At 40.8% G+C, this 27,931-nt stretch overlaps 1 protein-coding gene across 1 annotated transcript; it reads right to left on the bottom strand.

Moving 5' to 3' along the window:
• Positions 1-133: 133 nt before the first annotated feature.
• Positions 134-24,501, bottom strand: LOC141518295 (ATP-binding cassette sub-family C member 8-like). The gene is made up of 6 exons (XM_074230180.1): positions 24,185-24,501; positions 18,714-18,855; positions 9,744-9,865; positions 4,765-4,931; positions 3,122-3,364; positions 134-781 (listed from the first exon to the last, which is right to left on the bottom strand). The coding sequence occupies exons 1-6, from the start codon at positions 24,330-24,332 to the stop codon at positions 578-580; spliced, it is 1,026 nt and encodes a 341-aa protein (XP_074086281.1). The 5' UTR covers positions 24,333-24,501; the 3' UTR covers positions 134-577.
• Between the last annotated feature and the right edge of the window lie 3,430 nt (positions 24,502-27,931).

Genomic DNA, 27,931 nt, shown 5'->3' with positions numbered 1-27,931 from the left:
TATGAGATACAACTGGGGCAATGGATATAAAATACTTTTCTAATTTTAAAGTGCCAGCTCTATCATTATTATTATTATTATTATTAAGAAAATTAATGTTTATTAAGTCTTTTCCTTACAACAGCCATATAATAGAGGTAGTAGAATTTGATTTCATTTTCCAGACAAGGGAAAGGGGAATCGGAGATTGTAAGTGACTTTTCCAAGGTCACATGGCTACAAAATGTTGAATCCAAGTCACAGTATCAAAGAGTTAGAGGTGAGAGGAATTTTAGTGATCATCACATCCAACCCCCTCACTTTAGAGACGGTGGAACTGAAATCCAGAGAAATGATCACACAACCAATAAGTTCAGACCTCTTCCCCCTGTATATCCTGGTTATTATGTCTTTATGCTTGGACATTCCTTTCTTCCCTTCTCTTTCTACATTCTCCAATATATTTATCTGTATGTCCTTTAGCAGGTGGAGGTGGTTTAGGCTGGGGCTATTACAGACTCACAGAAAGTCTCTGATAAAAGACCTTCCATGGAAGCTCCCATATTTTCCTGGTTTCCTGGAGAGGGCCATTTGGCTCTCAGGTGTTGCTTACCTTTGGCTGGAAGATTCCATTTTCATTGGCAAGGTGATTGACAATTCCATAAATGCACAGTGGCCCTGCAAATCCTAGGATGTCAGCCAAGATCCGGAATGTGCTGCTGAGGATCAACCTTCTCCCAAAGGCATGGCAGAGAGCACACCAGATGGCCCGGGGACCCTGGGCATATTTGGAGCCCTTCCCCTGGTCCAGTAAAAAAAGCACAACAGCATGTCAGATCTCTTACATTAAATGGGACAAATTGTTCCCAGGAGATTGACCATGACCACCACCTCCCCAAATTATCCTCTCCTCCCTCCCACCTCTACTGGGCTACTGATCCTCAGGCACTATAATAAAAACAGCTTGATAGATACAGCATTTGAAATCCCCATGACTGCTTTCTCCTTGGACTTGGATGAGCTTGCTGAGTTTAAGAGGACAGAATCAATTTTAACAGGGGAGAGCTAGGCAACTGGAGATATTTAACTCAACCATGTTAGTGGGCTGTTATCCACCTTCCTCTGAGTGGTTTATGTGTTTGTTGAAGTCACATGAAGGAGAGGCAAAAATAGACTGGATGAATGGGAAATCAGTAGCTGTGCTGCTGGCTAGCTATGTGATCTTCCTATCTTAGGGGTCAGTTTAACCATCTGCAAAATGGGGATAATTTCCCTTCTTCTGCCTATTTATCAGAGTGTTAGCAGGTTGTAAAAAAGCTATCCCCATTTGTAGGTCTGTCATCTGGAAGAGTGATCAGATTTATTATTCTCCTTGGCCCTAAGGGGGAATAATGAATGGGAGTTGCAGAAAGGCAGTTATCACTACAAAAAGCTTTTGCACAAACAAAATCAATATAACTAGGATTAGAAATGAAACTGCCACTTGGAGAAAAATCTTCAAAAATCTTCAAAATTCTTCAAAACCCTGATAAAGTTGTCTGATCACTAGAAATTGGCCCATATCTATGTCATGCTCCAATAGTAAATGGTTAAAATCTATAAATGGTTAAATGAAGACAAAAAAGTAAATGATGAACTATATAAGGGAGCAACAGTCATCCACTCAGGATGGCCTGGGTTAAAATTCCATTTCAGATACTTTCTAGGCACACAGAAGATGCCAGATAAATACTTATTGCTAACCTTGTTGTGAACCTCAACCTCAATTCTCTCGCCTGTATAATAAGACTAATTGATAATGGTAGCTACTTCCCAGAGTTTTTCAAGACTCAAATAAGACAACATATATAAAAATATATGACAAACTATAAAAGTGATATATGTATTAGCTGTCATACTTTATAAGTGTTCTTAATCACTACTAAGTGAAATGCAAATCAGAATAATTTATAATCCAGGAGATTGGCAAGATTACTACAGAGCCATGGGAAGAATGGTGCATTCATACATTATTGGTGGAGCTGCAAATTGGTCCAACCATTTTGGAAAACAATTTGGAACTGCACTAGGAATGTGACTAAATTGTTCATACCTTTGACTCAGAGGTTCCACTGATGACTTTTACTTCAAGGAAGTCAAAGATGAAAAAGACCTATCCCTCTACCAAAATATCTATAGCAGAACTTTTATGATATGAAGAATCCAGAAGCAAAGAGTGTGCCCATCAAAGAATTTATGAAAATTCTGTAGTTTACGAATGTAATTTCTAAACAGTTTTTATGGTACTTGAATATAATGAAATATCATTATGTTTTAGGAAGTCAGAGAAACCTGGGTAAACTTACATGAACTCTTGCAAAAAACAAATGAGAACCAAGACAACTGTATGCACAAGAACAACAATTAAGAAAAAGAAAACAATGCTAAAAGATGTCAGAACTGTACAGCAAGATGCATGTGCTGTTAAACATAATCAAGGTCTTTGATTTGCTTAATTGTATATTGTTACAAGGAAGGGTCCTACTTGGAGAGATGGTAGAAATGGGAGATACCAATGATGTAAAAAGAAAAACCATAAATAAAACACTTTAGAAAACAGATTACTGTTTTACATAAAGAAAAAAAATTATTTATAAGTTAGCATTAATATAGCATTTAAGACTTGCAAAATTGCTTTATAAATATTATCTCATTTATCATCACAATAACCATGAGAGGTAGGTGCCCTTATTATCCTCATTGTACAGGTGAGGAAACTGAGGTAGTTAGTAATTAAGTGTCTTGCCCAGAATCATACACCTAGAAAGTGCTGAGGCAGCATTTGAACCAAGGTCCTCCAGACTCTATGCTAAGTTGCTTCTATTGAAGCTATCTAAATTACTTCAGGAGAAAAATTCTCTACCATCTGAAATCTTTTAGTAGAGGGCACCTTTAAAGGGGATTTCTGCTTAGGTTTGGACAAGATGCCCTCCAAGATCATATTCAGATCCGAAATCTGGTGATTCTGTCAAAGTCCTTTTTAATTGAGCTGTGATGGGTTTTGAAAACAGACTGAAGAATCTGCCCCTGCCCTTTCTGTGGTTGTAGAGAGACCATTAAGTCCTTCTGAGGGCCCAGAAGAAGGACCAGGTTCATCACATACCTTCTGGGCTTCGAAGACCGCTCTGAGGCGCAGGTAGTTAGTCCAGGCTCTCATGGTAATGGGCAGCTTCCCAATGACATTCATATCAATTGGTTTCTTATGGGCCGTCTTGATGAAGGTGTTCATCCACCAGTAGGTTCCCTTGGATAGCAGGTTCACAAAAGGCTGCAGGAAGTGTACTCCCAGGTCCTGCAGGTCCTCCGGTGGCTTCATCTCCCTGGGACTCTTGAAGAACATATATCTCTGGAAAGCACACATACAGTGGGGAATGAATGACCCTAGATGATGTCTGTTCCTCTTCCCCAAATAAGTAAGGTTAAAGGAGTCCATAACTTGGCCTCTGAGAGATAGGATGTTAAGGGCCCTAAATTCTGAATTTAGTATAGCTGAGTTCTGGAACAAGTTTTATCACTTATTAAGTTAATTAAATTTCAAACTGGAAAGGACATCAGAGGTCACTCAGTCTGAATTACTCATTTTAGACCTAAAGAAACTGATATCCAGGAAAAATGAGTGACTTGCCCAAGGGATATGAACCAGAGTCTTCTGAATTGAAAGCTGGATTGTATTTCTAAACCTCAGTCTCCTCATCTGTAAAATGGAGATGAACGGACTTGCCTATTTTTGTGGATGGAGTTTTTGTGAATAATCAATAAAACAATAGATTTCTTTGTAAACTGAAAAACACTATGGCAATATGAGCTCTGATTTACCATGAATGATATCTGGGAAAGGTGATGCGTCACCTCCCTTGATCATTTATTTTAATGCTTATATGGATGTCCTGGGTCTACTCTTAATCAATTCGTCTACAGTTTAAACTGTTCTTACTTTTCCTGTCCTACAAGGTGGCAATATTTGGAGATGGAGGATCTGGATTCAAATTCAACTCTGCTAAATACTGCCTTGTGACCTTGGGCAAGTTGCTTACCTTCTCTGGGCCCCAGTCTTCTCATCTATAGAATGAAAGGGTTCAACTAAATTACCTTTGAGCTCTCTATAAGCTTCAAACCTTGTGATGTTAGGAGTTATTCATTTCTCCATAGAATCAAGGACCTATACAGAATAGGAAGAATGGTGTAGTGGAAAGAACATTGTATTGGGAGTTACAACTTGGGTTCATGTGACCTTGGACAGTTCCTTGGGGTTTCATTTCTTCTCAAAGTGGAGACCTCGAAATCTGTGAGTCATGACTTGTGTGTGACTTCCCACCTATCCAGATTTTACTTCCCTGGACTTCAGTTTCCTCTTTTGAAAAATGAAGGGATACAAGTAAATAATTTCTAAGTTCCATTTGACTAAATCTATGATCTTATGAATTCTCCACCATCCATTTTCACCTGTGGGTTTTTTTTTTCCTACAAACTACTTTGGACTCTTGCATCATTTTTTTTTTGAATGTTTGATTTTCCAATCATTTCTCAAATCCTCCTACATCCCTAATACTGATTCATGTGACTCTTGTTAACCCCATTTAAGAGTCCAGTAGAGACTTGATGGGGTCCCTGGGGTCAGAGGGAGGGAGAATACCCTTTGGCAAAGAGAAACAAGAATTCACTCAAAGCTGTCCCAAGCCCAGGCCATCTCTCTCCCTGGAGCAACAGTAGCAGAGACAGTGACAGGGCAGGTTGGGAGCTACTTACCCTCACTCTGATGACATTGATTTCCACAGTCAGGAGCAATCCATAGAGGATGACCAGCAGTCCAGTAATGCAGAAGCGGAGTTGAGAAAGTCCAATTTTGTGGTTATAGAACTTGACAAACTTGATGGTCTTGGTTATGAAGGCCAAAGTCCAATAAATCAACAAGGCTGAAATTGAGAAAAGGGAAACACACACACACGTGTGTGTGTGTGTGTGTGTGTACCTAAATAGGAAGGGCTATGAGTCTTTGTGGGTAGGTGTAGGTCTGTGTGTATGTGAACCTATATTATTGTTCAATTGTTTTAGTCGGGTTGGAATGTTTGTCACCCCATTTTGAGAGCATTTTCTTGAAAAAGATACTGGAGGTTTTCCATCTCCTTTTTTTTTAGCTTATTTTGAAGATAAGGAAACTGAAGCAAACTGGGTCAAGTGACTTGCCCAAGGTCATACATCTAGTAACTGGTCTGAGGCCAGATTTTAATTTAGAGGGATGTCTTACATTCTATGTACTGTACATCCTGGCTAACAATGTGAACCTATGCATGAGTGTGAATTTGTATAGGAAGATGCATCTGTGTATAAATATACATCTCTGCAATGTGTTTGTGAGTCTGCTCAGGAAATATAGCTGTATGTGTGTATAGATTAGGGGATGTTGGTGTTGAGTAGAGGTAGCATGATAGAATGGATTGAGCATTGGATTTGGAGTCAGGAAGACCTGAGTTCAAATACCATCTCAGATACTTATTAATTGTATGACCTTGGGCTCAGTTTCATCATCTGGAAAATTATGAAATTGGACTCAATGGCTTTTCAGGACCTTTACAGCTCTAAATCTATGACAGCATGATCCTAAATGCATGTAAGTATGAGAGCAAGTGTTAAGTAGTGGAATCAAGAAGGCTTGGGTTCAAATCTAACCTCAACTAGAGTGGATGAACCAGAGCAAATGCCTTTATCCTTCTCAGCTTCAATTTCCTCATCTATAAAATTATGCAGTTGGACTTGTTGGCTTTTAAAGTCCCTTACAGCTCTAAATTTATGATAACATGATCCTAAGTGCATGTAGTTGAGATCAAGTGTTAAGCAGTGGCTTCAAAAAGGATTGTGTTCAAATTCAACCTCAGACAGACTGGGTGAACCAGAGCAAGTAGTACCTTTATCCCTTTCAACCTCAGTTTATTTTTTTGTAAATAGTGATTATAATAGCCCCTAACTACCAAAGTTTTTGGAAAGCATCAGATAACATAAAATGCTTCACAAACCACGAGGTGCCAAATAAATGCAAATTGTTATGATGATGATTGGACTCAATTGAGACTCACTGCCCCAATCAATCAATCAATTAATAATTACTGATTAATCACTATGTAGGCACTATCCTAGGGCTTTAAATACAAAGGATGAAAAAAGCCATTATCAATAGGAGCTTATGTTCTGCCCCTAGTCCCTTTCCTCCTATAACATGCATTATGTGTTACAGATCAGTCTCCTGGGGAAGGCAGTGGAAGAGCTCCTGGAAGAAACAGGATGAATCAGTTTCTTGTTCCTTAGAAACTACTAAACCCTTTTTCCAGGAGGTAACTTAGGTTATAAAAAGAAAATCTTAGTTACTCACTGTTTTTCTTAACTTGAGAATTAAAAAAATAGACTCTTCAACATGAGCTGCCCCATGGTGGGGATCTTTGGGGTCAGTGATTGAAGGATCTCTTAAGAAACTAGACCCTGACAATTGAAGGATCTCTTAAGAAACTAGACCTTGACAATGTTGCTGTCAGCAGCCTGTATTTTACACCCTGCCCAGGCTAGAGACAGGAATGCCAATACCTGCCATTTAAGTTACCTGCTACCCACAACTGGTTAATATGAGATGCCTGACTTTCTTTTAAGACTTCTCAGAGGGAGACAAGATTTACACAGTTTGGATTGTGTATATCTTGTATAATATATAATAACAATTATCCATAGTACACACACACACACACATCTATATATAGATCTATATCTATAACTATATATAATCTATATCATCCATATCACAACACATATCTATCTATATCTATATCTATATCTATATCCATATCCATATCCATATCCACATCCACATCCACATCCACATCCACATCCACATCCACATCCACATCCACATCCACATCCACATCCACATCCACATCCACATCCACATCCACATCTACATCTACATCTACATCTATATCTATCTGTATCTATCTCTATCTCTATCTCTATCTCTATCTCTATCTCTATCTCTATAATACATATATTACCTATGGGTATTATTTACAGGGGAATGCTGATAAAAGCTTAACAAATGGCTCATAAAACATGCACATGGCATACTTTTAAGTTTAATTTTCATTATGAACATTTCTTTCCATTGCTTTCTTAATTCTAGACTGGAGGCATCAAAGTCAAGGCAGGCAGTTACATGAATCTTGCAAAACTCCCAAGTATCACCAAGCCAGATTCAAGTCAATAGGAATCCATTTCTATTTTGGTTTAATACCACTGGTCTAGATAATAAAGAAAACAACAAATTAGACCCATGTGTGTTTGTATCCTTTGCTGATTTTACAGAGGAATGAGCCCCTTCTAGTTGGTTCCAGGATATTCGTCTATACATATATACATACATAAATACAGACATACTTTATGCAGACATATGTATATAAACATATGTATAGTTAAAAACATATGGGTATAGACATATATATCTTGTATTAAATAACTATTTGCATGTTGTCTTTCTTCTTTGAATGTAAAGTCTTTGAGAACTAAGGCTAATTTTGCTTCCAGATTTGTATAATGCATAATGTTTGTTGAAAACTGATTTGAAGGACTTAAGGATTCTGATCAATGAAATCATCTATGATTTCAGAGGACAAAATGATGAAAGATGCTACCCACTTCGTGACAGAGGTTATGTACTCAAGATGCAGAATGAGGTACATTTTTTGGATATGAACAATGCATTCATTTATTTTTGCCTTATTATATTTTTTTGTTTTAAAGGGCTCTCCCACCCCCAAGTCAGGAAATGTGTTGGGAAGGGGAGAAAATGGTTTTTTCCTAATAAAAAATTCAAATTTAATAAAAAAAATGGATGCCAGTTTGGAAGCTCCAAGCTAAGTCGCTCCTCTGCCTCATGCATGAGAGGGGCAGTGTTTCTCCATGGAGGAGGTGACCATTCTGCTATCTTCTGGCCCTTGATTTCATCAAACTGTTTGCAGTATTATTCAGACATGATACTCAATTCTAGGAGCCATATTTAAGGAGGGCATATATAAAATGAAAGATATGCAGAAGTGGGTGACCAGGATGGGAAAAATAGTTGAATGTCTATTCCTTTTGTAAAGGTGGGACTAGACTTGTTCTACTCAATTCCTGAGGGCAAAACTAGGAACAATAAGTAAAAGTGAAAGAGAGGTAAGCTTAGTCTCATAGAAGGAGAAATTTCTTAACATGTAGAGCTTTTGCCTAAGGTCAAATAAGAAAGCAACTGGAAGATCCAGGATTTGAACCCATGTTCTCATCCTCCAAGTTTAACATTCTTCAGGATCTCCCTCAGAATTTTTTGAGGGAAGACTGGATGATCATTTTAGGCATAATTTTCAAAAAGGATTTCTGACCATGTATGAGCTAGACAAGATGATCTTTGAAGTCCTTCCAAAGTGAGATTATTTTATTTAAGATAAAGGGCCCCAGACTGGAAAATCAACAGATCATGTAATCTTACACTAAGCCCTCAGAATTCTGAATCTCAGATTTTCTAGTCTGTGAAATAGGGAGAAATGATAACAGGATCATAGAATTAGATCTGGAAGGGAAAGTGATAATCATATAGTTTAATCTTATGTATATGAAGTAAGAGGCAGAACCAAGATTTGAATCAACTCTTCTTACTCAAAGCCTACCACACTCTCCCAACGCACCAGGCTACCTGTTGCCTATCACTTCAGATCCGTGAAAGAAAGGTGAAGATGACATGATGAGTGTGAGTTTTTCAGCCATAGCATTTCTCAAAAACAAGCCATCAGGTTATAAAGCAGTCTATAACACTGGTGCAATAACACTAAAGCAATCCTTTACCCATATCCACACATTAAGAAATTAAAGATTCTTGAAGAATTGAAGCAATAATGATAGGTACTATAGAGAACTTTAAGGAACCAAAGATGCTATTTTCTGACTTGAATGAGATATCAAGTAAAAAAAAAAGTCTGTGTAATTCTAAATTGCTTCATAAATGTCAACTACTGTTATCATATTTTAACCATTTTTCCATATTCCTTCTTCCCCCATTCTTACCACCTACTCCTCTCTTACCTCCTTCAGATCATCAGATCACAGTGAAAAGGAGCCTGAGAGACCTTCTAGTCCAAAACTCTGATGGGCCATAGGAGGCAAGGTGACTTACCCAGGGTCAAACAGATAGCAAGTGGAAGAGCCAGGATTTGAAGCTGTGTTCTCTTCCTCCAAATTCAGCACTCTTCCCAGAGTACCACACTTGCCTCAAATGTGAATCAGTATCCTTGTTCCCCTTGCACTTCTATGGTCTCTCCTGAGTCTTCTGTATTGACTATGACCTCCAGGAGTACAGAAATGCAGAGCTCAATAGGGAGAGAAGGATGGGGTCCAACACACTCTGGACTTTATTTGGGCATCTCATGATCTCAGATAGTGGTTATTCTCAACCCCAGATATACAGGCTGAACCAGATACAACCTGAGCCCCAGACACTTTAAACAGCAGCACTATGGCCTAGCAGGAGGTTCACAGAGAGAATTCAGATTCTAGATCCTCAGAAGTGAAAATGACCTCTGGCACTGTCTAATTCAACCTCCCATGCACTGATATAATCTCTTCTCTAGAGTCTGACATTGGCCACTGTCATCTGGCTATGGATATGCAGAGGAAACAAAGGCAGGTTATGATGATGGTGGAACGACTCTATCACCTACCAATCAGCAGCTTGGGAAAGTTGGAGGTCTCGATGTGATGATAGTAGATGACAGAGGTGATAGTTGCCAAAAACGCCATTCCAGCAGGCATGTACAGGTGAAGATGGCGGGAGTTGGTCAGCCTGGGGAGAGGAGAGGAGAGGAGAGAGAGAGGGAGAGAGAGAGAGAGAGAGAGAGAGAGAGAGAGAGAGAGAGAGAGAGAGAGAGAGAGAAGTTGTACTAGTCCCATATGATAAATACTAGGATGCTATCTTGTCTACACTGAGACAATGAAAGCCATAGCCTCCTGACAAACTCAGTGCTTTCTTGGTGTTTGCACTGCATAGTATCTCAAAATTGATGGAGTTTGGAGTTAGGGCTTGGAGAGAGGGGAAAATGAGAGCTTTGTTTCAGTAATAATAAGAAACCACTGAGAAATTAATCTTCTTCTCAAGTGTGGTATATTGTACCTGAGTCTTCCCCCACTGTATACTCCCGGAGGATAGGGATTATCTTTCTGTTGGTATTTGCATTCCCAAGCACTTAGCACAAAATCTTGTACATAGTAAGCCTGCTTACTGACTTGACCAACTAGAACGGAGACAAGGACTGCAAAGAAGAAACATAGTCAGAAATAAAGGTGGTGGAAAATGAAAGCAAAAATAAAATCACTAAAAAAGAAGGAAAAATACATTTACAAAGTAGTTTATTTTTAAGTTGCCCTTCTTGGAGCAGCTGGGTGGTGTGGTGGATAGAACAATGACCCTGGAGTCAAGAGGACCTGAGTTCACATGTGACCTCAGACACACCTAGCTGTGTGACCTTGGGCAAATCACTTAATCCCTTACAAAAAACAAAAACAAAAACAAAAACAAGTTACTTTTCTTTCTAGCAACCCAAGGAAATTGGGTGCTGACATATCTATCCAAGGTTTCTACAATCTTTCCATGGTGAGATTGGGAAGGCATTTTCACCTTCATGATTTCACTAGAACATTAGGACAACTTTGAGAGGCAGGTACTACAGGTATTATTGCCTACATTTTACAGATGAGGAAGCTGAGGTTCAGAGTAACTGATTTACCCAGAGTTACCCAGCTAATAGCTGCCTGAAGGATTTGAACTTTGATTCCAAGTCCACTACCTTTTCCATTGCACCAAGGTCTTAAAGCTAAAAGAACTATTACATAAGCTACTCTGAAGTTAAGTAAGTCAAGTCAACAAACATTTATTAATGTACTAAGTGTTGAGAATAAAAATACAAACAGAAAGACAATCCCTATCCTCAAAAAATTTACATTCTAATGGGGGAAAACAATATATAAAAAGGAAGCTGAAAACTGAAGGTAATGGGGTGTGAAGGTACAAAGTCCTAGAGATGAGTCAGGAGGAAATCTAGAGAAGAATGAAGAATGTCCCTCCTTCCCTCCTAATTTGGGGAATCTAGGACAGGACTATCACTCTTGGCTTCAGCCTTGAGGTCAATGGACCAGGAGACCTTTCATTTCTTTGTTATCAGAACCTAAATTTCTCTGGCCCATATGGTTTGATAAGTTCAAGTAGCAGAGATAAACCTCCTAGTCTGAGCCAATTAATGACAGGTCTGTGTAATAAGAGTAGGCTAGGCCAAGGTTTAGAGGCCAGTCACTTTTCAGAGTCAATTCACCAAACTTTCCTTATTCACTATTTCTTTCATCTTCCCTTCTACCTCCCTTCCCTCTCCACCTCCAACTTGCTATGGTCTGTGAACAGTCAGGGACCCAAAGGGAAGCAGGGCTTTTCAGCATCCTCCCATTCCCCAGGGGTCATCACTTAAGCTGTCATTCGCTAACACTGTAATGATCAGTTAGCAACCTAATTATCAGCTAATACTATTATTATCAGCTGACATCTACAAGGGCTAGATATTTCCCTTTTGAGAGTCAGGATTAATTGGTCCATGCTGCTCAGAACAGGTAAGTAGTATCAGTGGAGAATGGCAAGTACTATGATGAGGAATAAATGGGGAAAAAGAGAAGTTGTAGCAATGCAACTGAGGAGCTTACACTCCCTCTCCCCAATAGCTTTTTCCCACTCAACTTCTTGGCAAAAGCAGATCATTTTGTCCAGTAGTTTCCAACCTGCAAGCTAGAAGGGAAAGAGGTATGGGGTTACTGCAAATGATCTGAATGACTATAGATTTAGGTTTCAAAAAAAAAGATGTATTACTAGTCATCTAATGCACATTGGTGCTGTTATGATAGGTCTAACCACCCTTCAGTCTTCTTTGCTGGCTCATTAGCCATATCATGCCCTTTAACTTTAGATGTTTCCCAAAGTTCTAGCCTGGTCACTCCTCTCGTCTCTCTCTCTAATCTGTTTTTTGGTGACTTCATCAGCATCCACCAGTTTAATTATCATCTTGATGCAGATGACTTCCAGAGCCACAAATTCAGTCACAGATTCTCTCCTGAGCTTCAGTTCCTTATTATCAACTGTCTATTGAACATATGTGCCATAGGAATTTCAAATTAAACATACCAAAAACCAAATTTCATTCTCCTTCCACCTTTGGAAAGTCCACTACTCTTCCTAATGTCTCAATTTCTGTTGAAGGCACCACTATTCTTCTAGGCTCCTAGGATCACATTCAGTCATTTCAGTTATGTCTGACTCTTTGTGAGCCCATTTGGGGTTTTCTTGGCAAAGACACTGGAGTGGTTTATTTCCTTCTCCAGTTAATTTTACACATGACAGAATTGAGGCAAATAGCGTGAAGTGACTTGCCCAGGATTACATACTAATGAATCTGAGGTCAGATTTGAACTCAGGAAAATGAATCTTTGATTCCAAGCCCAGGTATGCCACCTAGCTGCCTTTAGGTTCATAACCTCATCATCCCCTTAGTCTTCCTCAACCCACTTATCCAACCAGTTGTCAGATCTTGTCCTCCACAACATTCCTCACATTCAATCCCTATTCTTATAGTTAGTTACTTGGTTCATGTTCTCATTACCTCTTACCTAGGCTACTATAATGGTCTCCTAATTGCTGCCTTTTAGGTGGTGCAGTGGACAGAGCTCTGAACTTGAAAGCAGGAAAATTTGTGTTCAGATTTGATCCCTAACATTTACTGGTTGTGTGAAACTAGGCAAGTTCCTTAACTTCAGTTTGCCTCAGTTCCCTCACCTGTAATAATGATAATAATAGTATCTACCTCATTCGTTTGTTATGAAGATGTTATTTGTAAAGTGCTTTGTATACTTAAAGCATTATATAAATGCTAGCTATTATTATATATTATTTGGTTTCCCTGCCTCAAGTCTCTCCCCATTCCAATCTATCCTTTGCATAGTTGCCAAAATGATTTTCTTTGAATGCAGATCTGATCCTGTCACATTCCTATTCAACAAACTCCAGAGGTTCCATATTCACTCTAGAACTAAATATAGATTTCTCTTTGGGGGTTTTAAAGCTGTCTTTCCAGTCCCAACCTATCTTTCCAGTATCATAAATTATTCCCTGACTTCATTCTAGGGTCCAGCCAGAGTGGCCTTCATTGTTACACAGACATACACCTACACCCATAGTTATGTATGTCCTTCATGCCCAGAGGTCATTCCCTTCTCATCTCCATTTTACAGAATGTCCAACTTCCTTATAGATAGCGTGTGATAAATAGCACAACACCACAATGATACTCCCACTGCTCCAAGAAACTCTGTTCCTAATCCCTGTCATTGTCCAGATCAAAGTTTCTTTGCAAGGCCACCATTGCCTCATATGTTGTATATGCCTTTTAGACCAAAAGGTTGCTCGAGAGCAGACATTGTCTTGTTTTAATATTTCTACTCCTGGTGCCTAGCATAGTGTCTGGCATGTAGTTGATCTTCAATAAATAAATATTGATTGATAAATTAATTGATTAAATAAAGCCCCAGAAGTCTGGGAAAGGTGCTATTCCCAGGAAGTTCAATTGACATCTAAAGTTATTGAACAAGCAAAGGGACTGGGACTCCCCTCCCTCTCCCCCCCACCTCCCATAAGCCCTAGTACAAGACTTGCCCCAAAACCCTTGAAACATTCAGTAATGACTTATTACTATTGAATAACAATAATTCATAATGAGAATCCAATTTTCTTCAAAGAACACATCTCTTTGAGCCAGAAACATCAGGATTTCCAATGTAGCCAAGTAAACTATAAGAGCTGCCAGTCAGCAAAAGAGGGGGGGAGGGAATTGTCATTTGGCTCAGTTACTCCAAACATCTCGGTTATACTTTCAGTTTGAAATATCAGATTGTGTACTCACAGAGCCATCAACCTGTCATCTACTAAGGCAATTTTAAGATACATTAATACAAGTATGGTGTACAGAATGGTGCCACCAACTCCCATGGGTTCAATTGTTATTACTATGCATACAATTCAGGTTTTTATAGCTAGCCCTAGTCTCTTCCCTGAGTTTTGGGCCTGTATCACCAACTGCCTATTAAATATTTTTTACTGGATGTTCAGAAGGCGTATGCATTGTTCAAGATTGGACTCATTATTTCCCTCCAACCCCCACTTCCTTCTGTCACCCCTGAACTACTCCTCCTTCTCAATTTTCCTATTTCTTTTGAGGGTACTACCATCCTTCCAATCACTAATCATTTATTGAGTGATTGCTGTCATGTTAGGCACTGGTAATATACAGATTAAAAATAAATAATTCTCTACCCTCAAGAGCCTTTGGATTTGTCTCTGATTCTTCAATTACCCTTGCCCTGCATATCCAATCAGTTGCTGAGTCTTGTTAATTCTACTATCAAAAGATCTTTCACAGTTGTCCCCTTCTTTCCACTCACACATGTACCTGTTAGCTCAGTCCATGGGACTATTATAATAGGATATTATAATAATAAAAACCTTTTGTTTTTAGTCTCCCTTCTCTTCAGTATACTTTTCATGTAGTTGTTAAAGTCATATTCCTAAATCACTGAGTTGGCCACATCACTCCTCTGTTCAATAAGTTCCAATAGATCCCTATTTTTAGCTGTTCAGTTGGTTTTTATTTGTGTCTGATTCTTCATGATCCCGTTTGGGGGGTTTTCTTGGCAAAGATAATGGAGTAGTTTGCCATTTCCTTCTCCAACTCATTTTACAGATGAGGAAACTGAGGCAAATAGGATAAAGAGACTTGTATAGGGTCACATAGCTAGTAAATGTCAGATTTGGGGGGCAGCTAGGTGGCATAGTGGATAAAGCGCTGGCCTTGGAGTCAGGAGTACCTGGGTTCAAATCCGGTCTCAGACACTTAATAATTACCTAGCTGTGTGGCCTTGGGCAAGCCACTTAACCCCATTTGCCTTGCAAAAACCTACAAAAAAAATTAAAAAACAATGTCAGATTTGAAATCAAGTCCTCTTGATTCCGTGGCTGGCACTCTATCCACTGCACCACCCAGCTTCCCCTCTTGCCTCTGATTTAAAAGACAAACTCCTTTGTTAGGCAATGAATGCCCTTTACAACCTAGCTCTATTACTTTCCTTTGTGCTAGTCTGACTTTTTAGCAGTTTCTCACATGTAACATTTTAATTCCCATCTCCTTGTGCTTGCACAGGCTGTTCCCCATGTCTGAAATACATTCTCTTCTCATCTCTGCCTCCCTTAAAAAAACTCAGCTCAAGTCTCCCCTCAAAGGCTTTCCTGACCCTCTCTACCCTCCTGACGTCTGGTGCCTCTTCCTAAATTATTTTGTATTTATAGAGTTGGATACAGAGCCATAGGTTACCTTGTTCCAACCCCTTATTTTACAGAGGAGTACACTAAGAACCACCATATTTTGCATTTACTTTTATCTCTTATATTGCTTCACCTGATAGAACTCAAGCAAGGAATGCTTCATGTTTGCCCTTGCATCCCCAGGGCCTAACCTGGTGCAGAAGACACTCAACAGATGTTTATTGATTGATTGATAGTCCTAGGACACTCGGCCTTGGTGAGATCACAGGTTGAGTTCTTTGCTTATTTCTGAATGCAATAGCTAAAGGACTCTGGGCATAAGTGAGAAAATCCAAGGAAGGTGAGACCTGGAAACTATGCCTTATGAGAATCAGAATGTATTAGTTATCTTTGCATATTTGAAGGAATATTATGTGGTGGGATTAAAGTTTTTTCTAATGGACACCAGAAGGCAAAAAAAAAGGGGCAATGGATGGAAGTTATAGAGATGTAGAGCTGGGCACAGCACATGAAAAAATCCCAGCAATGAGATCTGACTAAAACTATAAGGCCTAGGGAGGTGATGAGTTCTATCCAAAGAAGATCCAGAAGGAGAGGTTGATAGCCACTAAAAAAATGCTTTATTGATGATATTCTTTTACAGCATGGTCACTCTCTAAGAGGATAGTTAGGTATCTTCTTCCAATCTCTTCCCATTATAATTTATATTTATATTATATATTGTTATAATGTATATATTATATATAATTCTAACGTGTCATAATATATTTATATTATTTGTATGTGTGTTACAGATCCAATTGGAGATTGTTTTAATATGTGGTATAAGATGCTGGTCAATACCAAATTTTCTGAAATACTGCTTTCCAATTTTCTCAGCAGTTTTTGTCTAATAGGGTATCTTTAACCCTGTACTTCATGTTAAGGTTATGGATCATAGAAGTTCTTTGGTTTATCAAACACTAGGTTACTGTGATTATTTGCTTCTAACTCTTGCTTATTTCTTCTCTAGATGACCATTGCTTAGGGAATTTGTAAGGGAGCATTCCTTCTCAGAGATTTGACTAGATAGCCCAAGAACTCGTCTGACTCTGAGATTTAGTTTCTTTGATTGTCTTGAGGAGTTACGAGAGTAAGGGGAATGATAGGTTCATTAGTCTCATAGCCTGAGAGGTTCTTGGAAGCTTTGAAGACCTCACTATTCCCTGGAAGAGCTGCTGCCCAGAGGTCCTGACTTTGCCAACTCTAGAGAGAAAAGAGTAGAGGAGGCTGTTCCCAGCTAGTGTCCCTAGCATTTCATTGGCATCTGTTATCAGAGACTTTGCTGTGGATGGTGGAGCCAGGAAATCTGCTTCCCAGTGCCAGCAGGCTTGTTCCTTAATAGAGAGCTAAGGCAGCCATATGTGAGGCTGTGTGTACACAGGCAACATGTCTCCAAAATGTCCCCTCCAAATGCAGAGATCATGGTCTGCCTTATATTCTAACATGTCTCTACCATAGTGTAAAGACTTAGAGAGTGGACACTATTTGTGATTCATTTTTGGTTCTGTAATAGCTGTTAGCATAGAACCCTCAATACAGTAGTGGCTCAGTAAATATTTGTTAAATGAATACAATAGGACTCTGAACTCATCTAGAACTGGGAATTTTATATTTTTGGAACATCTACCCTACAGCACACTTTTCATCTCTACTTTCAAAAAAGAGGATGATCATAAGGGCTTTCCTCAATTCACAGATCAGAAAACTTGATTACAGAAGGCTTTTATCTACTTGCCCCAAATCTCAGACATCTGTAGTATCTACACCAGCAAATGGACTTCTGTTAATTTGAGAATTGCTACTGACCAGTTGGCTCCAGGCTACAGGGGGACAACAGGTCAAAATGGTCACTTCTCACGATTTCTAGGGTGCAATCAACATTACTTCCAGGTGTCATATGCTCTTTCATCCCAGTCTCATAAAGATGTGCTAATCCCAGGGAAAAAGGCTCAGGAGGATGAATAGAAAGAACAGAAGTAACAATCATAGCTACTACACATGGTTATCTGAGCCAACAGCTACCTACCCAATTATGTTAGGTCCTGGCACATTAACTGTTCCATGTGATCATTAGTCATACAACACATTGAAAATTAGAGAAGGTGGTCAGTCATTATTCCAGTGGACTGATGATACTGATGATAAAGAAGACCCTCCTCCACAATCCCTCTTGGTAGAGTTGGTGGATTAGAAGTATGAAATGAGGGGCAGCTAGGTGGCACAGTAGGGGCGGCTAGGTGGCACAGTGGATAGAGCACCGGCCTTGGAGTCAGGAGTACCTGGGTTCAAATCCGACCTCAGACACTTAATAATTACCTAGCTGTATGGCCTTGGGCAAGCCACTTAACCCCATTTGCCTTGTAAAAACCTAAAAAAAAAAAGAAGTATGAAATGAAGCATACCTTGTCAGTATGGTCAGTATGTTCATTTATTTTGACTATAATTATTTGTTATCAGAGAGGGATGCATGTAAGTGTGTGCATATATAGGTTTGTGTGTTTGTGTGTTTAGGATAATCATTGAAGGACAATAAAATGACAAAGGGTAGAAAACTGATTTAAAGACCTTCTAGCCCAACTCCATCATTGGAGAAGGATGTACTGACCCCCCCCCCCCCCCCCCACGAAGGGCAAAGGACTTATTTCTGAGTGAGTTGTTGAAGACTCTTAATTAGAATCAAACTTTCATAGATTTTAGACTCCTGTCCAGCAGGGAGGGGATTTGGGGGCCTATCTCCTCCCCATCTAGATAGAAGAAAATTCCAACACAAAAACCAGAATTGACAACCTAAGAGTTTAGATCTTCTTGCCCAATACAGCCAAACTATACTGCCTATCTGTGATCTAATCAGCCCACAAGAGACTGATTTGCTTAATATACAATGGCAGATTTTAATGATTGAAAAAGTGCCTTACAAATGGTATATCATTTGTTCTTCTATGCCTATGAGGTAGGGGTTACATGCTTTATCATTCTCATTTTTTTAGATAAGGAAATGGAGGATCAGAGGAGTTAATGACTTGTCCATGATCACAAAGTGTGAGATAATAAGTGTCAGAGGTAAGATCTGAACTTGGGTTTCCCCTAACAAGTCTAGTATTCTCCCAGTACCTATCCCTCTCCCCAGCTCTAGAAGGTAGGAGGAGGAAGAAACCAGGAGTTAGAGAGCTGTCATCCAACAGATACCCAGGATACCAGGCTAAGTCATTGAAATAATTCCCAGCCACAAGAAGGCTCCACTTACCCATCTGACAGGATACCCTCTGAAATCTCACACACCAGGACGAAGAGCAGCATGAAGGTCAGGATCCAGCGAACATTGTGGCCAGGGAAGTGAAGCCATGTATTATGATGGATGTGAACTTTTTCACTCTGGCTTCCCCATCCTGAAGAGAATGAATAGCTCAGTCACAGACTCCAGAAGTATCATTTCATATAGAACAGTGTATTAATATTCATGTGGATGTTAAAAATACAATGTAAGCTCTTTGAGGGCAGAAATTGTTTCACTTTTGTTCTTATGTCATCAATCTGAAAACAGTGCTTTGCCCATTAACAATAAAAACAAAAACAATCAGGCTCCTTAAGGTTTATACACTGCTTTACAAATATTATTTCATTTTATCCTGACAGTGATCCTGGAAGGTAGGCACCATAATTATTCCCATTTTACCAATAAGGAAGCTAAGGGCTAATAAGTCCTTAATAAGCAAAATAATTAATAAATTTCTGAAGTCAGATTTAAACTCAGCTCTATCTTGTCTCAGGGTCTAGAGTAATATTAAACTCACCATGTAACTGCCTTAATAATGACTTGTTTATCAATTTGGGAAAAAATACGTTTGTATAAACTGATTGTCTGAAATTGATGATTTCATTAGGATAAGGAACTATCCATGGAGGGACTCCTTCTAGCAATCAGATTAGTAACTGTTAGGTAATTTATAGTCTAAGGGTAGCTATCTGAAGGGAGCTGTCTGAGGGCTCTTACAGTTGTAAATACTCTTGGAAGGACTGAAAGTGGGGAAGATATTTGGGGGAAGAGAAATTTCTAGGAAAGGTAAGAGTGTCTAGAAAGTGGCAGGATATGAAGAGACACTTGGACAATATTGAACATAAGGTCTAGAGGGTGACATTACTCACCCAGAACCTATGTGATGAATGTGTTTTGTTTTGGGGGGGTGGGGGTATGTATGTTTAAAGTTTTCCTGCCAGGAAAGGGATTAAGTCTCCTCTGGTATGTAAATCAAGGGTTGGATTTAGTCTTAGTTCTTAGCTGTTTGTTAAGGGTGCCTATTCACAGAAATTCAGAGTTGGAGGGAACTCAAATGGCATCTAGCCAAACCTATACTTGAAAAGGAACACCTCCTATAATATGTCTGACAAGAGGTCATCTAGTTTCCATTTGAATATTTCTAGCAATGGGGAACTCATTACTTTACCAGGCAATGCATTCCGTAGTTTTTGAAAATTGTAGAAGTTAGGAAGTCTTTTTTACACTGAGCTGAAATTTATCTCAACCAATTTTCTACCCATTGCTTCCAGTTCTCTAGGTGGCTTAAGGAATGCTTGCTAAAATGTTTTGACAGTGCTGATACTTCCTTCCATTGATGCAGAAGGCAAGATATCCAATGTGATTCGTCTATATTCTCCAATAAATTTCTTTTTTTCTTTCATTTTTTTAGATTTTTTTCAAGGCAATGGGGTTAAGTGGCTTGCCCAAGGCCACACAGTTAGGTAATTATTAAATGTCTGAGACTGGATTTGAACCCAGGTACTCCCAACTCCAAGGCCGGTGCTCTATCCACTGTGCCACCTAGCCGCCCCTCCAATAAATTTCTTACGGGAGATAGGTCTACCCAACATTGGAGATCCTTGCTCCAAATCTCTTAACATTGCATGGATACCAGTGGATACTTGGGCTAACCACTAGTTTTATTCCTCCCTCTGGCTTTGGGACCTCTCCATCTCTTTTTTCCTAATTGTCCATTTCTATGGTGCCATCTTTTATGCCATTTCTTTATAACTCCTCCTCTGTAATATGTTGCAACCCGCTCAAACTGATCACACATATCTTAATTGTCATTTGGGTGACTTAACTTCAATTTTTTTTGGAGACTATAACATTCTAGTATCCTATAACCATTACTAGAGGAAGATATTTAATACCAATATTCAGAAGAATATTGTCATTAAAAAGATGATGCTTTGTTTCAGGAGGGAGCTTGATCACTAACCAAAAACATCTTTAAGGAATATCATTAAGGAAATATATGACTGGAAAACTGGATGGTTCAGACTGGAGGTGAGGATAAGGGTCAACAGTTGATTAGCCTGAGCATTCCACTAGGACCCACCTAATATACAAAGAACTCATAGATAGCTGGAGAAGAATATGGGCAAGAAATACTTAAAAGCATGGATGGGCTGCAATTGGAATGATGGAGGGTTAACTCTTTAAATACTTAAAAACAGTCATGATTATTATGTCTTCTTTTCCAGACTGAACATTGTTAGCTTTTTCCAGGAAGACCTGGATTCAAATTGCTCCAAAACAATTTACAAGCTAGGAGAATTGGACAAGTCATTTAACTTTTCTTTGACATAGTTTCCTCTGTGTCTCTGTAAAAATGAGGGTATGGATGGTCTCGAAAATCCTTTCCAGTTCTAAATCTATGATCCTATAGTTGGTTAAAGACAGAATCCATCAATTAAATTAAAAAAACAAAACAAAACAAATCATAAATATAAATGATGGCTATATTTACTGACTTACTGAGGGCCAATGCTCACCAAGAGGTATGTGTATCATATACAAGCAGGGATATGTTAGTAAGTGTTTAACAACTGACTCTCTAAAAGAAATGTATGCATTACACACTTTTAAGTTTAATCTTCCTTAGACACTTCCCCCCACCACTACCTTAAGTTTGGATAATAAACAAGAAATAAAGATTAGTCTTATGGTATAAGTGTTCACACTGAAAATTTAATAATAGACTCGAGTCAACTGGAGCTGGCTCCAGAACACTTTTATCTATAAAACCTGTGTATTTATCAACTGGGAGAGAGCTGCATCACTCTAATCATATTTATTTAATTTTGTAACATGATTTCCATCTAAAAATGTTGTAGGGTCTACTTTTTAATTTGAAAATTAAAGCAAAATGAAGGTATTTAAAAGAACGTGGACACACCAACATAATGCCAACACTCTGGCATGTTGAAAACCTGAGTTGGTTATACTGCCTTATGGAGCAAGCAATGAAACATGCATACCTTTATGAGGGCAATGTAGCATAAGTATATAGACTCAGAAAGCCCTATCTTTACATGAATGCAAGCTTAGAAAAATGATCTAGTCCAACATTAAAGATGAATCCTTGCTATAGTATCTCCAAAAAGTAACATCTAGATTCTGATTCAGTGTTTCACCTCCTCTGAGTTTGAATGCTCATTCTGTGACCTTGGGTCTTTTTTCCCCCCTCTTTTGTTTTAAAAAAAAGTATTTGGGGTTAATCTAGCCACCCTCTAAGGTCTCTTCCAGCTCTAGAAAAATGAACTTAAAGTCATTATGTCACAGGTGAAAGGATGATCTATAATAAAGTATATGCTGATGTAGAACCAAGTCCAATGAACTATAAAACTGCCTTCTCTTTATTTAACTCAGCAGTAGCACTACTAGGTTTATATCCCAAAGAAACCAAAGAAAAAGGAAAGAGACCTGACTCACATATACAAAAATATTTTTAGTACCTCTTTTTGTGGTGGCAAAGAATTGAATACTGAGAAGATGCCCACTGAGGAATGGCTGAACAAGTTATGGTACACAAATGTGATGAAATACTATTGTCCTATACGATATGATGAGGGGATTGATTTCAGAAAAATTTGGGAAGACCTATATGAACTGATGAAAAGTGAAATGAGCAGAAGCAAAATAATCAACACAAGAAGAGCAATTGTAAGGATAATCAGCTGTAAAAGACTTGATAAATGCAATGAGCCACCCCATGATATCAAGTGCTGTTAACCTCCTGATAAAGAACTGATGGACTCAGACTCTGGACTGAAGCATTTGTTTTTCTTGTTTTGTTTTGTTTTGTTTTGTTTTGAGGGGGAGAGAGGAGGGCATGGCTAATGTGGAAATGTTTTGCGAGACTGTATATGTATAATGGGCCTCATATTTCTTGTCTTTTCAATGGATGAGGTTATGAAGAGAGAGAGAGGATGTAAAACTAAAATTAAAAATACAATTTAAAAGAAAAGTTATACTGCTTGGAAACAGAAATAGCCAGTAATTGGTTAAACTCTAAAAATCATGCCTAGGTCAGACTATCAGGGCATCTAGATTAGCGTTAAGCTTGGATATAAAGTTAAAAAAGAGGCATGCAGTATGGCTTAAGGGGAAAGATTCTTTAACTGGGAGGCAATTTAATAGTCCAAGTGCTGGTTAGGTTACTTCTTAATTGAATGATCTGTGGTCTTATAGGTCCTTTCACCTGTGACATAATGACTTTAAGTTCATTTTTCTAGAGCTGGAAGAGACCTTAGAGGGTGGCTAGATTAACCCCAAATACTTTTTTTTTAAACAAACAAAAGAGGAAAAAAAAGACCCAAGGTCACAGAATGAGCATTCGAACTCAGGTTTCCTGACTACTCTCTCTGAATCTAAGTAGTGGTAATTTCCCTCGGGGGATAGGCACTTCCAGATCTAGGTTTCCCCTTCTCCCCGAAGTCCCCACCCAGCTCCTCTGAACTTAGTCCATAGGGAACTCAAGACTGTGATTGTGTGTGTGTGTGTGTGTGTGTGTGTGTGTGTGTGTGTGTATTGTGTGCTCTGTGTGTGTGTTGTGTGCTGTGTGTGTGTGTGCTGTGTGTGTGTGTGTGTGTGTGTATGTGTGTGTGTGTGACTTATTTGATGGACGTAACAGCCTCCTTTCCTTTTTGGGGACCACTCTGAGGCTTAGCCTGGACTTCACTTTGGAAAGAGAGGTAAGTAGAGAAGGGGGGAAAGCAGGAAAGGAGAAGAGGGAGACCTTGAATGGTGCTGGAGGATGGGCCAAAGTCCCAGCTACCTGGGACTTCTCTGGACCCAATCGGAGTCCAGGTGCTTCTAAAAAACGGGCGGTAGCCCCACTTTTAGTTCCGAGGATCCGAACTTTCAGTTCCCCTCTATCTCCACGTTCACTACCACCCCTCCCCTCCACATGACTATAACCCCAGCAGTTGGGGGGGGGGGGAAGAGGGCAAGAACCTGGATTTTCTCGGGAGCTTTTTGAGATTAGGGTTGGGGGTGACCAAGGCAGCTGAACAAAGCCTAGGAAAGTTAGGCTCCCTCAGGGGCTCGGGACCCCGGGAAAAGGAGTCTGGGGAGAGGTGAGGAGCAGCGGAGCTGAGAGGCAGGAACGCAACCCGAGAAGGGGGCTGGAACGCACCAAAATGGGGCAGGGAGGCACAAGAAGGACAAAAGGATGCAGAAGGAGCTCGAGAAGAACGAGAGAGAAAACAAGTGTCAGACCGGGAGCACCGAGAAGGGCAGGAGAGCAGGGAGAGGCTGGGGGTGGAGGGGGAGGCCGGGCAAAGTCAGGGGAAAGTCCGTGCTGCCCAGCTCGCGCCCCGCTGCCACCCCCTCCCCCGCCCCCCTCCCAGTCTGTCCCCCACCCTCCCCCGGTCCCAAGCCCCGCTCCCCGACCTGACGCGCTCACGGCTTACCGATGAAGAGGATGGGGAAGGTGATCAAGAAAAGGAAGACGTGCGGGACCACGTTGAGCGCATCCACGAAGCAACCGTTGTTGAGAACGCCCTGGTCCACCTTGTAGGCGGCCGAATCGTTCTCGTTGCCGCAGAAGGACAAGGGCATGGCGCGGAGGGGGCGGCCGGGCCGGGCCGGGCCGGGGCTCGGGCTGCGGGCTGCGGGCTGCGGGCTCAGCAGCTTCCCTCCCGGCCTCCCGGCGCCGCGGCGCTCCGGACCAGCTGGCAGCCGGCCCCCCACTCCCGCTGCGCCCGCCGGGGGGCCCCCACCCCCGCTGCGCCCGCCGGCCCCGCCCAGTCGCGGGGGCCCGGCTACCTGAGCTGCCCCCTCGGCCCTCCCCACCTCCCCCTGCCCCCAGCCCCAGCCCCAGCCCCAGCCCCAGCCCAGCTGGATCCTGCAAGGAAGTGGCCCCGGAGCGTGTGTGTGTGTGTGTGTGTGTGTGTGTGTGTGTGTGTGTGTGTGTGTGTGTGTATGTCTGTGTGTGATGGTGTGTATCCTATTTATTGTGTGTGTGTGTGTGTGTGTGTGTGTGTGTGTCTGTTCTATTTGGAGTGTGTCTGTGTACGCGCGCGCGGCTTAGGGAAGGAGGGGATTTACTCGCCTTTGGGTGCGCGCTCAAGTATGGACGGATGAATAAGGTAAGGAGGTATGTGCTAGTGTCAGCCAGTGCATATGAGCGTGTGGACGTGTGCAAGGGAGTATTTCGCGCGTGCGCTTCTGGCTGAATGGAGCATGAACCCTATATATATATATATATACACATATATTTAGATCTCTCCCTCTCTGTCTCTGTCTCTCTGTCCCTCTGTCCCTCTGTCCCTCTGTCTCTCTGTCTCTCTGTGTCTCTGTGTTTCTGTCTCTCTGTCTCTCTGTCTGTTTCTCTCTCTCTCTCTCTCTCTCTCTCTCTCTCTCTCTCTATATATATATATATATATATATATATGTGTGTGTGTGTGTGTGTGTGTGTGTGTGTGCCTGTAGGGGTCCTGGGGGAGCCCTTTGCTTGTGGGGGCGGGGGGACTATGCTTTGGGATCTCAGGGTTGGGCTGAACTCGGGGCTGCTAAAAAAGTACGTTTCGGAGGTGGGGTACCTGGGGAAGGTAGGACCAGGGACAGTCAGTGTCGGAGCCGCTGGCACTCCTGCTCACAAACTGGCTGCCTTTTCCCAAAAGTCGAACCGAGAGGGCCTTCCCCCCCCCCAAGTCCACAGAGTAGGGGAATGGGGGCAACCCACATCCAAAACCTGTACCTAGATGATTCTGACCTCAGAAAGAAGTCCTGAGAGCTACCATCACCCAATGTGGAGAAGAGAATCTCTGGTTACGTCATTCTTGGGCCCCCATATCTTTAGGGGCTCCCCGAGGCAAACTCAGTAGTCTTTAGAGCCCTTAAAATGTGACATCAGTGATCTGTTGGATCCCGTCTAATGTTCTGCCCCTCCGCTCAACTCTCCTCTCCGGACAGACTGGACGGCTCTGTCCCCAATGAATCCAGTTCCTGCCGAGTTGAAGCCAAATCGAGTCTTCTTTCTCTACCTATTGAGTTCTTCTGGGTCCTTTAAAAGGGCCCAACGCCAATCCCTTCTTCTCAGTGACCAATCACTGATCCCTCTCCCAGAACTGCCTTCTCTCTCAGAACTTCGCTAACTCTAGGTAGGGAACTTAGCCTGGAACAATGCATAGAAAGTTATTGTGTTTGGTTTTTTTTTTTTGTTCCACAGGCTACATGAAGACTTTCTATCTTCTTCATCGAGAGCAGTACTCTGCAACCAACTCAAAGCACCCAAATCATCTATTAAGCACCTGCTGTATACACCAGAAGCATCCTGGCTGCCAGGGATGCAAAGATAGGGAAACATGAAAACTGTTCCCCAGGAGCTTGCATTAGATGTATACAGGAGATGCTTCAACTACCTTTTATTATGAATACATCCCTTAGTTTGATAGTACCATCATAGAGATCATAGAGAGATAGCATGACAAATTAGATCCTGCACAAACGCTGTGATTTGGGGAAATCCTCCAGACAAAAAAAATTGCCTAATGAATGTTGATGTCAGATGAGCTCCCTAGAGGAAAAAAAAATCCCAGTAATAGCCACACCAACGGTCTTTTCCCTGTGTCTAATGACTTCTGTTCCCTGAAGCATTTTCACAACTGTTTTCCCATACTGTACCTCAGGACACCCTTCTAGGGTAGGCAAGCCAACAATTCTGCAAGCTATATTTCTCACAGTTGGATCTGAAAGACTTTGAGGAGGGGGAGAAAGTCGTTCAGCACCTGTTCAAGGATGAGAGGGGATATGCATAGCTCCTCCCTTCCAACTCACAGACTGAAACTGGAGAGAAGAATTTCTTTAGTGAGGGTGCCTCAAGTTTGAGCTCTGTAATGAGGCAGCAGTGGATTATGGAAAGGAGGCCGTTTCTACCTGGGAGGCTTGTAGATCGTAATGTTTTGTCCTTCATTTTCTAGGAAGATCACGACATCAGGGAAGTGATGCCATGACAAGTAGGTGAATTGTATTCCAGTGAGGGAGATTCTGTGCTAGGTCATCAGCCTCACTTTCTCCTCCAGAGCCATCTGGGGTCCAGTGACCAGATATTTTCTGGGTTTTTTTTGGCAAGGCAATGGGGTTAAGTGACTCTCCCAAGGTCACACAGCTAGGTAAGTATGTGTCTGTTGAGCTCAGGTCCTTCTAACTCCACTGCACCACTGAGTTGCCCCCCCACACACACACAGTGACCAGACCAGACATGAATCAGAAGGACTGGAGATGGATGGCCTTGGATGCCAGGCAATCAGGGTTAAGTGACTCCCCAAGGTCACACAGCTAGTAAGAGTCAAGTGTCTGAGGTCAGATTCAAACTCCTGTCCTCCCAGGCCAGAGTTTTATCTACTGGGCCATCTAGCTGCCCCTGTTCATAGATGAATGTGGGCAGGAAATGCTAACTCATTTTAATGCTGAATAATGAGGGGGGAAATGCTCTTCTCTCCCAATTATATACCCAAAGTCAAACATACAAAAGAATTTTGGGATTATGTGTTTTTGTACTATTTGTACCACCCTTATCTCCCCTATATAACATGGATAATGTAAAGTTGACTCTAGGAAGAAGTCCTTTCACTTTCAGAAAATCTTTAAACCTTTGAGGGTTATTGTTGGGACAGAGGTATTTCCTTGGTAAGATTGATTCCTCTATCTTTGAGCAGGGCTTCACTGGAAAATGGAGGGGTGATGGTTAGATATGTGATTCAGACACAAGGGATAAAATCGAATCCAAAACACAGATAAGGATTTTAACACATTTATTTAGTAACACGTTATATGTTTTGTCATATGAGTCTCAGAGCAACCCTATGAGATTGATGGCACAATAATAAAACCCATCTTCCTTCCCTACTCCCCAAATGGAAGTCTCCATTTTACACATAAGGAAACTGAGTCTCCTAAAGATTAAGAAGCTTGTCCATGGTCATATAGCTAGAAAATGTCAAAGAGGGAATTTGAATCTAGACTACTTGATAACAGACCCAACAATCTAACCACTATGCAACCTGTCTCCTTGAGGCAGTTACAAAGGTAACAAAAATTTCTATTTATATAACATTAAAGGGTTTTATATACCTTATCTCATTTGTAGGAAAGCATGACATAGTGGAAAGAACTCTGGTTTAGGAGTCAGTGAGGACTTGGATTCAAGTCCAACA

The sequence above is a fragment of the Macrotis lagotis genome, chromosome 3, assembly GCF_037893015.1.
Source record: "Macrotis lagotis isolate mMagLag1 chromosome 3, bilby.v1.9.chrom.fasta, whole genome shotgun sequence".
NCBI lineage: Eukaryota > Metazoa > Chordata > Mammalia > Peramelemorphia > Peramelidae > Macrotis > Macrotis lagotis.
This window is presented reverse-complemented; position numbering and strand designations above follow the sequence as displayed.

What these genes read in the sequence shown, in the direction of transcription:
- LOC141518295 (XM_074230180.1), bottom strand. Translation starts at nt 24,332, where the DNA reads ATGCCCTTGTCCTTCTGCGGCAACGAGAACGATTCGGCCGCCTACAAG. An exon ending in TCAATGTCATCAGAGTGAGG is followed by an intron (nt 3,365 to 4,764) that starts GTAAGTAGCTCC and finishes TGTGCTTTCCAG; the next exon opens with AGATATATGTTCTTCAAGAG. An exon ending in CGGTCTTCGAAGCCCAGAAG is followed by an intron (nt 782 to 3,121) that starts GTATGTGATGAA and finishes TTACTGGACCAG; the next exon opens with GGGAAGGGCTCCAAATATGC.